Source organism: Eurosta solidaginis, chromosome 1 (assembly GCF_040869045.1).
Source record: "Eurosta solidaginis isolate ZX-2024a chromosome 1, ASM4086904v1, whole genome shotgun sequence".
NCBI lineage: Eukaryota > Metazoa > Arthropoda > Insecta > Diptera > Tephritidae > Eurosta > Eurosta solidaginis.
In genome coordinates this window covers 107206226-107223261 of record NC_090319.1, presented here as the reverse complement: position 1 = coordinate 107223261, position 17036 = coordinate 107206226, and the positions used below count along the sequence as shown (strand labels likewise).

Sequence of the window (17036 nt, the reverse complement as noted above, 5' to 3'; positions counted from 1 at the left end):
GATGTTATTGGAATGCATAATAGGGTGGAGTGATGCCCTATGGATTTTTTTTTTTTGTAATGGCCTAGCGATGAAAAGTTGTCTTTATAAGAGATAACCAAAACCACCAAATATTATTTTCGTAGGATGGCGTTTTGGGGTGCCCCCAGCCCCAAGAAGTTGAGCAAAATAATCGCGATTTTACAAAGCTCGTTATTTACATATTTATTTTTTTCCTTTTTAATATACATAACTTTAGTAAAATTACATATTATAACTAAAAACGACAAATTTTAATTGGTGTTTTTCAGTTTTTTGTTGATAATAGTACGTTTCTAATCAAGCGTATAAGTAAGAGTTTTACAGGCACATAGTAGACCATGAAAATCAGTAGGCTTTGAAATCAATGAGCACAATAATAACAAGCGAAAGTAAATCAATGACAACAAAAAAAAAAATGTACCTACCGTCTTTTTCCAAGTTTAGTTGCGTTGGGGAAACTTTAAACATTCGATGATTGAAATAAAAATTTTCAACCTTATTTCTGGTCTAGAAAGGCAACTTTCTGGGGGTCAGCCAAAAGCGATTTCAAAAAAAAATTTATTCACTCCACCCTAATGCATAAGCTTATGTCAAACACATCTAAGTATATGAAAAATGTCATTATGCCGCGGCCTTAAATGAAAGAAAATAAGAATACGTGTGAATTGAGTGCGAACAATTGTTTCGCTGTTTGCCGACGCCTGGTTTAGAGACATTGTTGATAGCCCCGGCAATGTCTAAGAAGACTCCTAAGACATACTCCTTATATTCCAGGGCTTTCTCTATGTTTATAACCACCCTATGCAGTGCAATGTCTCCGACTTGCATTGCGCATATTGTATAGTGAAGAGCTGTTTTTCATTCACGTTAGAATTTATGTACACATCTATCAACCTATCCAAGGTTTTAAGCAGACATGATGTTCAGCTAATAGGTCTATAGTCTTTGGGGTACATATGGCTGAACTTCCCCGCCTTTGTTAGGAAAGCAGATCTCCAAGAGTGCGGAACATGATTCAGTCGTATGCACCCATCGAATATTATTTTAAGGCACTCCATGACCGTTTTTCTTGAAATTTATAGCATGGCCGGGAATATATCATCTGGGCCCGGCGATATAAAATTAGAGAAAGTCTTCACTACCGGTCACCAAGCCCGTACTACCCGCTCCGTGATCGAAATATAAGTGCTGTCTGCTGGCTCTTCTGAATCACCTCCCGATGGAAAATGTGTATCGAAAAGTACCTCAAGGGACTCTCCACTATTTCGAGACTATTCCCCGCCCTCTTTCTTTATTAGTCCCTACACTATGATTCCTACTGCTAGAAAGCTTAGAAAATCATTGGACTCTTTCAATTCCTCCGCATTGGCAACGTCTTTGAGTTGTCCCAGCTTTTTTCTACATGTTTCTGCCCAGTTTGTTGACCTATTGTTTCTAAGAATTCCTCCCTTCTCTTCCCTCTTTAAGGTGATATTAAAGCCCGTTCGGAGATCAATGTAATATCAGTGAAAACCGTTAACAATAAACTATTCGAAAAGAAGAAATTATTTTGAGTTAGTTCTGGTTTTTTCCACTAAAATTTAGTTTCATTTTTATACCGGCTGCGGTGGTGTGGTGGTAGCGTGCTCGCCTGTCACACCGAATGTCCTATGTTCAAGCTGTGGGAAGATCAACCACAAAATACTTAAATACAAAGTTTTTCCAAGTGGGGTCGCGCTTAGGTTGTGGTTGACAAACACTCCGAGTGTATTTCTGCCTTAAAAAGCTTCACAAGGAAAATGCATCTGCTGATAGATGGCGTTCGGAGTCGGCATAAAGCATGTTGCTCCCATATTGCCAAGTTGTAGGAAGTTATTAAAAGTAGGACGATGCATTTTGGAAAAGGAGCCCCGCCTAAATCTCTACGGAGGTACATATATCGCGCCAAGTGTTAATTTGTATACTCAGTTGTGCAGAGCTCACAGAGTATATTAACTTTGATTGGATAACGGTTGGTTGTACAGGTATAAAGGAATCGAGATAGATATAGACTTCCATATATCAAAATCATCAGTGTCGAAAAAAAATTCGATTGAGCCATGTCCGTCCGTCCGTCTGTCCGTTAACACGATAACTTGAGTAAATTTTCAGGTATCTTGATGAAATTTGGTATGTAGGTTCCTGGGCACTCATCTCAGATCGCTATTTAAAATGAACGATATCGGACAATAACCACGCCCACTTTTTCGATATCGAAAATTTCGAAAAATCGAAAAAGTGCGATAATTCATTACCAAATACGGATTAAGCGATGAAACTTGGTAAGTGAGTTGAACTTATGACGCAGAATAGAAAACTAGTAAAATTTTGCACAATGGGCGTGGCACCACCCACTTTTAAAAGAAGGTAATTTAGAAGTTTTGCAAGCTGTAATTCGGCAGTCGTTGAAGATATCATGATGAAATTTGGCAGGAACGTTACTCTTATTACTATATGTCTGCTTAATAAAAATTAGCAAATTATTTTATATTGAGCCAGGTCGTAAAGTTTAATTATTAAATTGTGGAGCTTTTCGGCCGATTTTTTTGAAATAAAACCATCGTTTATTTTACCTTCTACGCGTTTCGACGCATATTCGCGTCTTCCTCAGGAAGGCTTTAATAAATATACGAAAAACAAGATATTTATATTAATCGAATTACATCATACATTGAATCAAATATCATTTTTTCCCTATTACACTTACTAAGTTAACAATTATTTAAATATCACATCTGGGTATAATCAATGGAAAATTATATATATATAAAAAACACCGCACATCTTCTCTTGTCCAGGCTCAAACATTTTGTGTGATCGCAGTAGCATATGCGCAATTTATGTTGTCAACGTCTTCTTTAAAATTCATTGCTTTGTTAAATTGTTGTTGTATCTGTAACCCTTCTAGCGTCATCCTTCTTCTTGTTCTGTTCGCCACATCCAATATTTTTGTGTTGTTAAAATCAGCTGTGTGGTTATTTTCTATCAGGTGTGGCGCTAATGCTGTAGTGTATTTGTTGTTTTTGGCATCCGATTTATGTTCGTTTACCCTTGTTTCAAGCGATCTTTTTGTTGTGCCAATGTAAACCTTATTGCAGCTTTCTCCTTGTTTGCCTTTGCACTGTATTTCATACACTACGTTGTGTAGTTGTTCTTTATTAATTTTGTCCTTTGTTTTTGTGTATATGCTGCGAATTGTGTGATGCGGTTTGTGTGCGTAGCTTAAATTGTTGCTTTTGATAATTTTACCTAAAGTGTTGTTGTCCGTTAGTTGATGTACATATGTGACGCCAATGTATACTTTGTTGTTGTTATCTTCACTTTCTGTATTGATATTGCAGTTTCTCGTTTTGTTTTTGGCTGCAGTTATAATGCTTCTATTACTGCATTAGGGTAGCCATTTTTTGGAGAATGTTTTTTATATTCCTCTTGTTTTCCTCCATGAACTCCTGATCGCTCAGGGAGTAGACTTTCTTAATAAAACCTATGGCCGTGTTTTTCTTTTGACTCCATGGGTGGTTCGACAAATAGTGGATCATTCTCGATGATGCTACGGCTTTCTTATACCAATTGGTCCTTATTTTGTTCTCTGTATTATGGACCTCTATATCTAGGAAGGCTAATTTGTTGTTCGTTTCTCTCTCCAGGGTGAATTTTATTTTGGTATGTTGTCCATTGAATATTTTTAGTATCTCTTCCACGTCATTAATCTTAACTATAGCGAACATGTCATCTACATATTTTGTTATGTATTTTACATGTATGTCCTTTTAGATCTTAGCTCAGTGATGTTGTCGTCAATAATCTTGTCCAACACAATATCTGCTATGGTTGGTGATAAGGGATTGCCCATCGGTATACCATATGTTTGTTGGTAGAAGGTCCCATCGTGTACGAAATAATTATTTTCTCTCAAGCAAAACTCGAGAATTTTGAGAAATTGGGTTTTTGAGATTTGTGTGTGGTTTTGTAAACCTGTCCATTGTTTCATGATTGTGCCAATCGCAAAGTGAATAGGTATGTTTGTGAATAGGGATACTACGTCCAATGATATTAGAGTTTCGTCATCTTCAATTGTTAGGTTTTTAATGTTTTCTTTTAGTTGTTGTGAATTCTTTATATTGTATTTGTCCGAAACGATGTTTTGTAGTATCTGACCTACGTATTTTGATAATCTCGAGCATGGTACGTTCACCGAAGAAGAAATAGGCCGCAGAGCCATATTTTCTTTATGAACTTTAGGTAATCCATATATTCTCGGAGCTGTAGCTGCTGGGCACGACAAGTAGTGTTTTTCTTTCAAATTGATGCTTTGCGTTTTGTAGAGGTCGTTCACGATCTTGTTGTTTTTACGTAATAGAAATTGGGTAGGATCAGTTCTTATGGTTTTATACGTTAGCTTGTCATCCAAGAGGTCTTTCATTTTGTCTTCGTACTCTGATTTGTACATCATCACAGTCTTACTACCTTTATCCGCGTTCGTGATAACTATGGAGTCCTTATGTTGTTTTAGGAACCGCTTGGTTTCTTCATAGATTTGCAATATGAATTTCTCTTTCGGACTGTTTCTAAATTTATTTTTAAAGTTGTTTACCCTGGTTGCAAATTTGCATCTAACTATGTCTTTCTCTCTATCATCTGGCATCGTCTGTATGCCTTGCTCGATATCTGCTATTATTTATATTTATTAAAGCCTTCCTGAGGAAGACGCGAATATGCGTCGAAACGCGTAGACGATAAAATAAACGATGGTTTTAATTCAAAAAAATCGGCCGAAAAGCTCCACAATTTAATAATTAAACTTTACGACCTGGCCCGATATAAAATATTAAAACTGATCGGAGAGCTACACCGAAGCAGCAAATACGAAAAACAAAAAAGCAGCAAGATGAGACATTTTTTCCAGCATATAAGGTACAAATACAATATAGACACTTGCCAACTAATTAAAGAATACAAAAAACATCATCTGACTCTCGAAAGAAAACAACAACGACTCAAATTTTTACTTAAATGTAAGGACTATGGGATCACACCACCACATTTAAAGGTTAAGACAAGTAAAATAGTATTGGGATTTATACTGTTTTCACACAGAAACTTAATGATCTCATTTCACCTTCTAATGAAATCGTAAATTTTCTGCTTTCACACAGAAGTAACTGCTCGATTAGTATGAAGGATGAAATGTCAAGCGAATAAAATGACAATGCTATATGACACACAATCATGGCGGAACGATACAAGGTGGCAGCATGGTGGCATACTTACAAACAAAAAAAAATTCCATGTACTTGTAAATTCGATGGACAAATGTGAAAATGGTACTGCGCCGGTAGTTGATGTATCAAATCAAATAAAAAAGGTTATAATCAGCTGTTCGATGCGGCCACTTTGTATCGTTCCGCCATGCAGACAATGACATTTACTTTGACAAATGACATTTTTAAGCACTGAACACACCAAAAACTAAGAAGCGGAACGCGGCCAACAGAGTTGCATTGTGCTTTTGACTTCATTAGGCATTCGATTAGCTACTAATGAAATAATTATAGATTCGAATTTTGTAGGGAAGATCGAGCTCAATAAGCGTCTTAATGTAGAAAACTGCCTTTATTATTCAATAAGCCGTCTGTGTGAAATTAGTATTAAACTTGAAATAACGAAGAAGGAAATGCAGAATATAGAAAACCAATTTTTAATAAAAGTACTCAACTTAGAACTCAAAGAGGCAAATATAAAAATTAAAATGGTTAATGATCTTATAAGAAAACCCAAGCAAGCAATGGGTGAAATTTTGGATGAAAAGGAGTATAACTCAATAGTTGCATCTCAAAATCAATACTTAGAGGGTACCAAAAAGAAAATTGAAATAAATCTAAATAAAAAACTGCTCACCGCAATAAAATAAAAATATAATTTGAAATATAATGAAGATTGGTTTACGAACAAGACAAAGATTAACATTCCCACAGAGTGCCGGTGGCTACTATCCCTGGGTAATAAATTCGCGCTTCCCATCTCGAAAAAGACTTTCTCGCCCGTACAGTTAATAGCAGATATCGAGCAAGGCATACAGACGATGCCAGATGATAGAGAGAAAGACATAGTTAGATGCAAATTTGCAACCAGGTAAACAACTTTAAAAATAAATTTAGAAACAGTCCGAAAGAGAAATTCATATTGCAAATCTATGAAGAAACCAAGCAGTTCCTAAAACAACATAAGGACTCCATAGTTATCACGAACGCGGATAAAGGTAGTAAGACTGTGATGATGTACAAATCAGAGTACGAAGACAAAAGGAAAGACCTCTTACAAGCTAACGTATAAAACCATAAAAACTGATCCTACCCAATTTCTATTACGTAAAAACAACAAGATCGTGAACGACCTCTACAAAACGCAAAGCATCAATTTGAAAGAAAAACACTACTTGTCGTGCCCAGCAGCTACAGCTCCAAGAATATATGGATTACCTAAAGTTCATAAAGAAAACATGGCTCTGCGGCCTATTTCTTCTTCGGTGAACGTACCATGCTCGAGATTATCAAAATACGTAGGTCAGATACTACAAATTATCGTTTCGGACAAATACAATATAAAGAATTCACAACGACTAAAAGAAAACATTAAAAACCTAACAATTGAAGATGACGAAACTCTAATATCATTGGACGTAGTATCCCTATTCACAAACATACCTATTCACTTTGCGATTGGCACAATCATGAAACAATGGACAGATTTACAAAACCACACAAAAATCTCAAAAACCCAATTTCTCAAAATTCTGGAGTTTTGCTTGAGAGAAAATAATTATTTCGTACACGATGGGACCTTCTACCAACAAACATATGGTATGCCGATGGGCAATCCCTTATCACCAACCATAGCAGATATTGTGTTGGACAAGATTATTGACGACAGCATCACTGAGTTAAGATCTAAGGACATACATGTAAAATACATAACAAAATATGTAGATGACAGAAACGCTATAGTTAAGATTAATGACGTGGAAGAGATACTAAAAATATTCAATGGACAACATACCAAAATAAAATTCACCCTGGAGAGAGAAACGAACAACAAATTAGCCTTCCTAGATAAAGAGGTCCATAATACAGAGAACAAAATAAGGACCAATTGGTATAAGAAAGCCGTAGCATCATCGAGAATGATCCACTATTTGTCGAACCACCCATGGAGTCAAAAGAAAAACACGGCCATAGGTTTTATTAAGAAAGTCTACTCCCTGAGCGATCAGGAGTTCATGGAGGAAAACAAGAGGAATATAAAAAACATACTCCAAAAAACTGGCTACCCTAATGCAGTAATAGAAGCATTTATAACTGCAGCCAAAAACAAAACGAGAAACTGCAATATCAATACAGAAAGTGAAGATAACAACAACAAAATATACATTGGCGTCACATATGTACCTCAACTAACGGACAACAACACTTTAGGTAAAATTATCAAAAGCAACAATTTAAGCTACGCACACAAACCGTCTCACACAATTCGCAGCATATACACAAAAACAAAGGACAAAATTAATAAAGAACAACTACACAACGTAGTGTATGAAATACGGTGCAAAGGCAAACAAGGAGAAAGCTGCAATAAGGTTTACATTGGCACAACAAAAAGATCGCTTGAAACAAGGGTAAACGAACATAAATCGGATGCCAAAAACAACAAATACACTACAGCATTAGCGAAACACCTGATAGAAAATAACCACACAGCTGATTTTAACAACACAAAAATATTGGATGTGGAGAACAGAACAAGAAGAAGGATGACGCTAGAAGGGTTCCGGATACAACAACAATTTAACAAAGCAATGAATTTTAAAGAAGACGTTGACAACATAAATTGCGCATATGCTACTGCGATCACACAAAATGTTTGAGCCTGGACAAGAGAAGATGTGCGGTGTTTTTTATATATATATAATTTTCCATTGATTATACCCAGATGTGATATTTAAATAATTGTTAACTTAGTAAGTGTAATAGGGAAAAAATGTTATTTGATTCAATGTATGATGTAATTCGATTAATATAAATATCTTGTTTTTCGTATATTTATTAAAGCCTTCCTGAAGAAGACGCGAATATGCGTCGAAACGCGTAGAAGATAACATAAACGATGGTTTTATTTCAAAAAAATCGGCCGAAAAGCTCCATAATTTAATAATTAAAATTAGCAAAATCGGAGAACGACCACGCCCACTTTTTAAAAAAAATTTTTTTTAATTAAAATTTTAAAAGAAAAGTTAATATCTTTACAGTATATAAGTAAATTATGTCAACATTCAACTCCAGTAATGATATGTTGCAACAAAATACAAAAATAAAAGAAAATTTCAAAATGGGCGTGGCTCCGCCCTTTTTCATTTAATTTGTCTAGGATACTTTTAGTGCCATAAGTCGAACAAAAATTTACCAATCCTTGTGAAATTTGGTAGATGTTTAGATTCTAGGACGATAACTGTTTTCTGTGAAAAAGGGCGAAATCGGCTGAAGCCACGCCCAGTTTTTATACACAGTCGACCGTCTGTCCTTCCGCTCGGCCGTTAACATGATAACTTGAGCAAAAATCGATATATCTTTACTAAACTCAGTTCACGTACTTATCTGAACTCACTTTGTATTGGTGTAAAAAATGGCCGAAATCGGACTATGACCACGCCCACTTTTTCGATATCGAAAATTACGAAAAATGAAAAAAATGCCATAATTATATACCATATACGGAAAAAGGGATGAAACATGGTAATTGTATTGGTCTATTGACGCAAAATATAACTTTAGAAAAAACTTGGTAAAATGGGTGTGATACCTACCATATTAAGTAGAAGAGAATGAAAAAATTTTGCAGGGCGAAATCAAAAGCCCTTGGAATCTTGGAAGGATTACTGTTCGTGGTATTACATATATAAATAAATTAGCGGTACCCGACAGATGATGTTCTGGATCACCCTGGTCCACATTTTGGTCGATATCTCGAAAACGCCTTCACATATACAACTAAGGGCCACTCCCTTTTAAAACCCCCATTAATACCTTTAATTTGATACCCATATCGTACAAACACATTCTAGAGTCTCCCCTGGTCCACGTTTATGGCGATATCTCGAAAAGGCGTCCACATATAGAACTAAGGCCCACTCCTTTTTAAAATACTCATTAACACCTTTCATTTGATACCCATATCGTACAAAAAAATTCTAGAGTCACCCCTGATCCACCTTTATGGCGATATCTCGAAAAGGCGTCCACCTATAGAACTAAGGTCCACGCCCTTTTAAAATACTCATAAACACCTTTCATTTGATACCCATATCGTACAAAGAAATTCTAGAGTCACCCCTGGTCCATCTTTATGGCGATATCTCGAAAAAGCGTCCATCTACAGAACTTAGGCCCACGCCCTTTTAAAATACTCAATAATACCTTTCATTTGATACCCATATCGTAAAAAATAAATTCTAGGGTCACCCCTGGTCCACCTTTATGGCGATATCTCGAAAAGGCCCCCACATATAGAATAAGGCCCACGCCCTTTTAAAATACTCATTAACACCTTTCGTTTGATACCCATGTCGTACAAACGCATTCTAGAGTCACCCCTGATCCACCTTTATGGCGATATCTCGAAAAGGCGTCCACCTATAGAACTAAGGCCCACACCCTTTTAAAATACTCATTAACACCTTTCATTTGATACCCATATTGTACAAACAAATTCTAGAGTCACCCCTGGTCCACCTTTATGACAATATCTCGAAAAGGCCTCCACATATAGAACTAAGGCCCACGCCCTCTTAAAATACTCATTAACACCTTTCATTTGGTACTCATATCGTACAAACAAATTCTATAGTCACCCCTGATCCACCTTTATGGCGATATCTCGAAAAGGCGTCCACCTATAGAACTAAGGCCCACACCCTTTTAAAATACTCATTAACACCTTTCATTTGATACCCATATTGTACAAACAAATTCTAGAGTCACCCCTGGTCCACCTTTATGACAATATCTCGAAAAGGCCTCCACATATAGAACTAAGGCCCACGCCCTCTTAAAATACTCATTAACACCTTTCATTTGATACTCATATCGTACAAACAAATTCTATAGTCACCCCTGGTCCATTTTTATGGCGATATCTCGAAAAGGCGTCCATCTACAGAACTTAGGCCCACGCCCTTTTAAAATACTCATTAATACCTTTCATTTGATACCCATATCGTAAAAAATAAATTCTAGAGTCACCCCTGGTCCACCTTTATGGCGATATCTCGAAAAGGCGTCCACCTATAGAACTTAGGCCCACTCCCTTTTAAAATTATCATTAACACATTTCATTTGATACCCATATCGTACAAACAAATTCTAGAGTCAGGCCTGGTCCACCTTTATGGCGATATCCCTGAATGGCGTCCATCTATAGAACTATGGCCCACTTCCTCTTAAAATACTCTTTAATACCTTCCATTTGATACACATTTCATACAAACACATTCCAGGGTTACCCTAGGTTCTTTTTACAACATGGTGATTTTCCCTTACTTTGTCTCCACAGCTCTCAACTGAGTATATAATGTTCGGTTACACCCGAACTTAGCCTTCCTTACTTGTTTTGTTTTAAAATTAAGTGAAGACTATGAAAAAATTTAAATATGTTAATATGTTAATAAAATATCGGTGACAAGAGATGCGTTTTATACCCAGCATTGCAAATCCAAAATCGGAAACTAATAAATTACAAACTAATAAATTATAATGAAGATAAACTTACAAAAGAAGTTGAAAATGCTCATGGGGTAATTGCAAATTTGATGATTTTGTTGTACACAGAAAAAAAGTTGTGTAGAAGAGTATTCTGCGCTGATGTAACGTTGATCTATAAACCGGTGCTGTTCTCAACCAGGGTAATTTTTTGTAAAAGCGGACTAAGCAGCCAATGCAAAAATGTGCTCTGCGCAAAAATCTTATGAATCCCACCCAAAAAAAAAAATTTTGTGTGCAAAGAGATTTTGCACGGATTTAATTTTGATCCAACACCATTGGTGGACCGGCGAAGGTAATTTTTTAAGCGCGGCCGGAGTCTGCCAACGCAGAAAGGTATTCTGCGCAAAAATACTGTGGATCCGACCCCGCGTTTCGGAGGGACCGGGGTCATTTTTCGGTTTTTCGTTAATATCTTTTGAACGAGTTAAAATTTTTATTTTCCGCTTTCGGATTATTGTTGTCGAGGTCAATACGCGTCTTTTGACACCTCTCTCGATATTTTTGGATAAGTATTAGCAGTCGACCCCTGTTCTTGACTGTTACCTAGACCTTTACCGAAATACGTTTTTACAGTGGAATGCTAAGTGCACTGAAAAATGAGTCCACTATACCCAAGTGGGCTTCAGCTTACAATTTCCCTGCAGGGAAAAACACTTTTCTCCATGGAAATTGTCTAATTGTCTTGTATTTTTATGTTGAGTCAAAAATAAATTTTCTTATATTTTAGGAAATCAGTGAAAAGTAAATATTTTTTGCAATTTTTCAAATTGTTACGTCAAGTAAGAAAATAGGCAGCATGGACGACAAAGATCCGGCTTTAAAATTTTGGACTGAATTTACGTGCACCTACCCCTATTCACAAAAGATGTGCAATGGTTTCTCAAAATTATTCCGTTTCATTTTCGACAACCAATTAGACTCTGTGGGTACATTCGATGGAATGTTACTGTCCTCTTTCGTTCTAATTTTTGTAGCATTTTTGGTGGTATCTATGCTGACTATATTCGAAAAAGATCAAAAGGTAGATGAGTTTTGAATTTGTAATTAAACTATTAAAAGCTAATTTGACACACTTTTTGTATGTAAAGTCATTGCAGCAAATAAAAGAAAAGGTTAGAAATTCAACCGCAGTTATTGCTCAGCTCGCGTCAACTTTATGGGCCATTAGAGAAACGAAATTTAAAAGCATCACACCAGAGGGTTACAGAAGAATAAAAGAAAATAAAGATGCTATAATGGCACTAAGGAATCCGCCACCTCCTGTGGAAGAAGCAATTTCGAAAGAGCCATTGGAAAAATCTAAAGATACAAAAAAGAAATCCGTTAGGGGATTAAAGTCTTTTAAAAGAGATTTATCTCCACCACAAATAAAAAGTTCACCATATCCTATTTTAAAACGGCCAAAGCTTGTTCAACAAAAAAAGGCTAGCAGCCTCTCCAGTGTGCTTAATAAAAAACCCAAAAATTTGAGAGCTGTGGCGAGCTCTTTCTCTCTGAACAAAAAGCAGTCGGATAATGTAACCCCTCGGTCTATTAATGAAGGAGCCGAAACCAGAATGCATGGGTCAGGAAAATTGTTAAGAAAAACATAATTTGGAAACATAACAATAGCAATTGTATGTATTAAAACGAATGTAAAGATTGAATATTAAAAAATAAACAACTGTTTAATCCCAATATCTATAATTTAAAATTTCTCTAAGTTATGGTATTTAGCATGGTGGAATCACCAGGTCATTGTACAGGTTTACAAGTATGATATGTATGAGAGGGAAACAATTTCTTTCCCTTTCTAACACACGGCAGTTTGACATTTCGGTCAGTGTCAAACTAGCGTGGAATCCAGTGGAACCTGCGTGGAACATGAGTTTTGACACTGAACGAAGTGTCAAAATTACCGGGGTTGCTTCGTCAAAAGCGACACAGGGAAGCAAAAAAGGGATCGGAATATCAGATATGGGTTGCTGTGATGGTAAATTTTTTTGAACGAATTTAGTAGGAAATTTTAAGTGCACCCATATTGGTCCTTCAGAAAATTATAAAAAAGTCTTCAATTGGGGTATCTGAGGACGCGTAGTTATTTCAGTATTAAGAATACAGACACGTGAGTTAAGTTTTATTACCCGTTCAAAAGTTCTCCGCGAAAAACAGTTTGAAACCGAGGTCGACTGCAATAACCCGTCCAAAAAATCGGAAAGATAAATGAATAGACGCGTTTTGTCCTGTTGTCAATAGTCCGAAGAGAAAAAGTATTCGAATTATTTGAAGCGAGGCCAAAACGCGTCTATTAATACCTCCCCCGACGGTTTTGGTCGTGTTTTAGCAATCGTCCCCGGTAATAAAGTATCACAATTTGTTAATTAAAATTGTCCAAAATATATGGTTATTAAAGAGAGATGTAATTAAGTGCTCGTTTGAAAGTAAATAAGTATATTTCTTTGTAATATAAGAAAAAAAATTTTAAGCAGTTTTCGATAGCAGCTACTAAACTTTTTTTGGTCCTAAGAAGTACAACAGTGCCAAATAGCATCCACAAAAAAAACGAACAAGAACAAGCATTTTATCAGGTGAGCGTGGCTGTGTATGTGCGTGCTGCTACATATCCTACTTGTAGACCTGTACAATGCACCAGGTGAAGTAAATAAAAAAAGATGTACGCTATCTGAAACGTAGTGATGTATTTTCAACGGTCAGAAGAGGGTAAAATTTTTACCCGCTTTGAAGAAATAGGAGTAGAAAAATAAATACGTTGCTACGAAAGCCATTACAGAAATTGCTGTTTTCAGCATATCAGTGTAAAATTGCATACAAAGGACCAGTGCGAGTTAACATTACTTTTAGGATCGAATAAAAATAAAAAATTCAATTTGGCCACTTTAACTGATCTCAATTTCAACTGCAGTTGAAACTTTCATTGAAAAACCGGACATAAAAGAAACATGTTTTATTCATATAAAGTACATACATATGTACGTCAGTTATTTAGTTGTACTTTTCTGCCTTTGGCGGAACTGAAATGGGTTTCGGATTCGATGAAAAGTTTTACAGTCACACATGGAAGTAGATCTGCAAAAGTATTGCTATAAATATCGATACATCGATACCAGGTTCGTGGTGCGATTACCGATGTTTTTTTCTAAATATCGAGTACTTTATTCCAATTTGTTAGTTATTTATTTTTATTTATTTATTTTTAGTACTTTATTCCCTTTTTCTAGCGGCGGAATTATCAGCGTCTAAAACTTTGGTAAGACAAATAAAACATGAATAAATAAAATTACATACATTATGTCAGATTTGTGTTTATTTTAGATGAATACCTAACAAGTTGGTGGCTCTGAAAATTGAAAAATTCTTACAAAAGTTCAATGTGAAAGCTATGTAATTTTTTTCATATTGTAACAAATTTACTGCAAATCCTCTTATTTGCAACCTTCTGCTAAGTTCGAATCACTAAACTGTTGAATAAATAAATCCAATATTTAATAATGCAAAATGTCCTTTATTAAAGTACTTCACAATAAATAACTCTACTATTGCCCGCCAGATTGCGTGCTTAATCAAAATTGCTTCTAGCGCCTCTGTTATTGAGGCCTTTTATACTCTTTGATTTCCTCGTTCCATCTTCTAGGCGCTTCTGTTCTCGAATCTACTAGTTGGTTATCTGTTATAATTATACTACAGATGTACGTGTATAGCTCTCCTATGCGCGTGTGTTTGTGAGCGACACTTCCACAATTATAATTGCATATCTCAGATAAGATATCTGCATGTGTTTGTTGCTTCTCCGCTGCGTATACATACATATGTGTAGGCATAATGATTGAATTATTGATGTGCATTCGCGTCACTGCTTAGCATGGGCTTAGAGATGACAGTACCCCTAGTGTTGCTAATATTCGTTACACTGCCCTCCACCTAAGTCTGATCGTCTCGATCAGACAAATCTCTCGATCTAAACGCTGCCAGCCTTTCCAAATGGCCACTTTCATTTTGGTTGGTGGTACACTACATCTTTGATCCGTTTTATAACTTTGTATGGGCCTTACCAATTACACTACAATTTTGGGGACAAACCTTTTTTTCGTTGTGGGTTTTATAGCAGCACCAAATCTCCTTCCTTAAAACCTTCCGAATTAATTGCTTAATCGTATCGGGCTTTAATCTTGTCACTCATAATCTTTGATCGTTGTCTTACAAGATCGTGTATCTCTCTCGGCTCTTCTTCCAAGACACCAGTGGATTTCTTGACATTTCTCTCCGCATGGGCATCTATCCCAAACTTCAAATCAGCTGGCAGTCGAAGGTCATTGCCAAAAATTGTTTTTGCAGGAGTTTGGTCCGTTGTCTCATGCACTGCTGATCGGTAAGCCATCAAGAATATTGGTGTGCGGGTATCCCACTCCTTATGGTACTTGTCCACTACTTTCCTTAAGTGTTCCTCCAATGTTCTATTGAATCGTTCCAACATACCATCGGACTGAGGATGCAATGCAGTTGTCCGTGTTTTTCGAATGCCCAATGATTTACACATTTCCTGGAATACAGCTGATTCGAAATTCCTGCCTTGGTCAGAATGTAACTCCATTGGTACACCATACCTTGCAACCCAATTGTTTATAAACACTTCTGCTACTGTTTCCGCTTCTTGATTTGGTATTGGATATACCTCTGGCCATTTGCTGAAATCATCCATAACTACCAGTACATATTTGTTTCCGCAGTTGCTAGTAGGAAATGGACCTGCGACATCCATAGCGATCCTTTCAAATGGCGCATCTGAGTTATATTGCTTCATCTGGCCATGACTTCGGGTTTTGGGCCCTTTCGCTCTGCTGCAAACCTCGCAGTTCGCAATCCACTCAGTGACCGACTGACGGCAATCAACCCAATAGAATCTCCCTTTAATTTTCTCGAGCGTCTTCGTGATTCCAAGATGACCTCCGCAGCTCGCTGAGCACGTCAGGAATCCTCTTTCTGGGAACAACTATCAGTTTCTTCTTGCATTGACCATCCTCACTCTCCCATACTCGATGCAAGCAACTGGGTATCAATTCTAAACTGTTCCACTGTGCCCAATATGACTTCGCAATGGGACTGTCTGCTGACATCTCTCTATTTGGTCTTTCGTTTCGTTCCAGCCCTTGCATAATATGTGACAGATCTGTATCTTCTAGCTGACACTTCCTTAGCTGTTCCTTGTCCCATTCCTCTATACATGTTATGGTCATTAGCCGGACATCTATAATGTCTTATTTAGCCTCGGCCTTTGAACAGTGCTTGCATTCCAAAATACATGGTCTTCGTGACATTGCATCGGCATTCCCATTGGTACTACCTTTCCGATGCTCAATGGAAAAGTCATAGCTTTGTAGCCGCTCGATCTACCGTGCCAATTGTCCTTCTGGATTACGGAACTGCATAAGCCATTTCAACGCTGCGTGATCTGTCCTGACGCGGAATCGCTGGCCGTAGAGATATTTGTGAATATGTTTAATGCACTCTACCAATGCCAACAGCTCTCTCCGTGTAACGCAATAGTTCCTCCCTGGTTTTCCAATCGAACGGCTGTAGTATGCAACTACCTTCTCCTGTCCATCGACCAGTTTTGATAAACGCCTCCTATAGCATATCCACTCGCATCTGTATCTAGAATAAAGGTTGCTCCTGGAATCGGATATGCCAACATTGGGGCAGTGCACAAACGCTCTTTCAATGTTTGGAAAGCCACTTCTTGCTCCTTCTTCCATTCAAAAGCTTTATTTTTTCTTGTAAGCTCATGGAGGATATGGGCTACGCTGGAAAAGTTTGGTACAAATCGCCGGTAATATGTGCACAGCCCAAGGAAACTTTAATTCATGCAAGTTCTGTGGTCTTGGCCTATCCTTTACTGCCTCTATCTTCTTATTTGCTGTCCCGATACCTCCTGTCGTTACCTTGTGACCCAAATAATTTACTTCCTTTTTAAACAGCGCACACTTTTTGGGACTTAGTTTCAGACCAGCGCCAGCTATTCTCTGGAAAACTTCCTCCAAGTTTTTAAGATGTTCATCGAAGTTCTTGCCCAATACGATGATGTCGTCCAGGTATACCAAGCGTGTTTTCCAGTGCAGTCCTTTCAATACCTAATCCATGAGTCTCTCATAAGTAGCTGGTGCATTACAAAGTCCAAAAGGCATTACTGTA

At 37.0% G+C, this 17036-nt stretch overlaps 2 protein-coding genes across 3 annotated transcripts in view; both read left to right on the top strand.

Moving 5' to 3' along the window:
* Positions 1-12442, top strand: part of LOC137236680 (uncharacterized) — an 85500-nt gene extending 73058 nt beyond the window's left edge. For both annotated transcript variants that reach the window (XM_067759577.1, XM_067759578.1), the window contains exons 2-3: positions 11578-11871; positions 11939-12442. In XM_067759577.1, the coding sequence (XP_067615678.1) occupies positions 11647-11871; positions 11939-12442 (729 nt within the window). In that variant the 5' untranslated portion in view covers positions 11578-11646. The remainder of the gene's footprint in view (positions 1-11577; positions 11872-11938) is intronic.
* LOC137236681 (adenosylhomocysteinase-like) overlaps positions 1-17036 on the top strand; it is a 505973-nt gene that overhangs the window by 340422 nt on the left and 148515 nt on the right. The window lies entirely within an intron of this gene.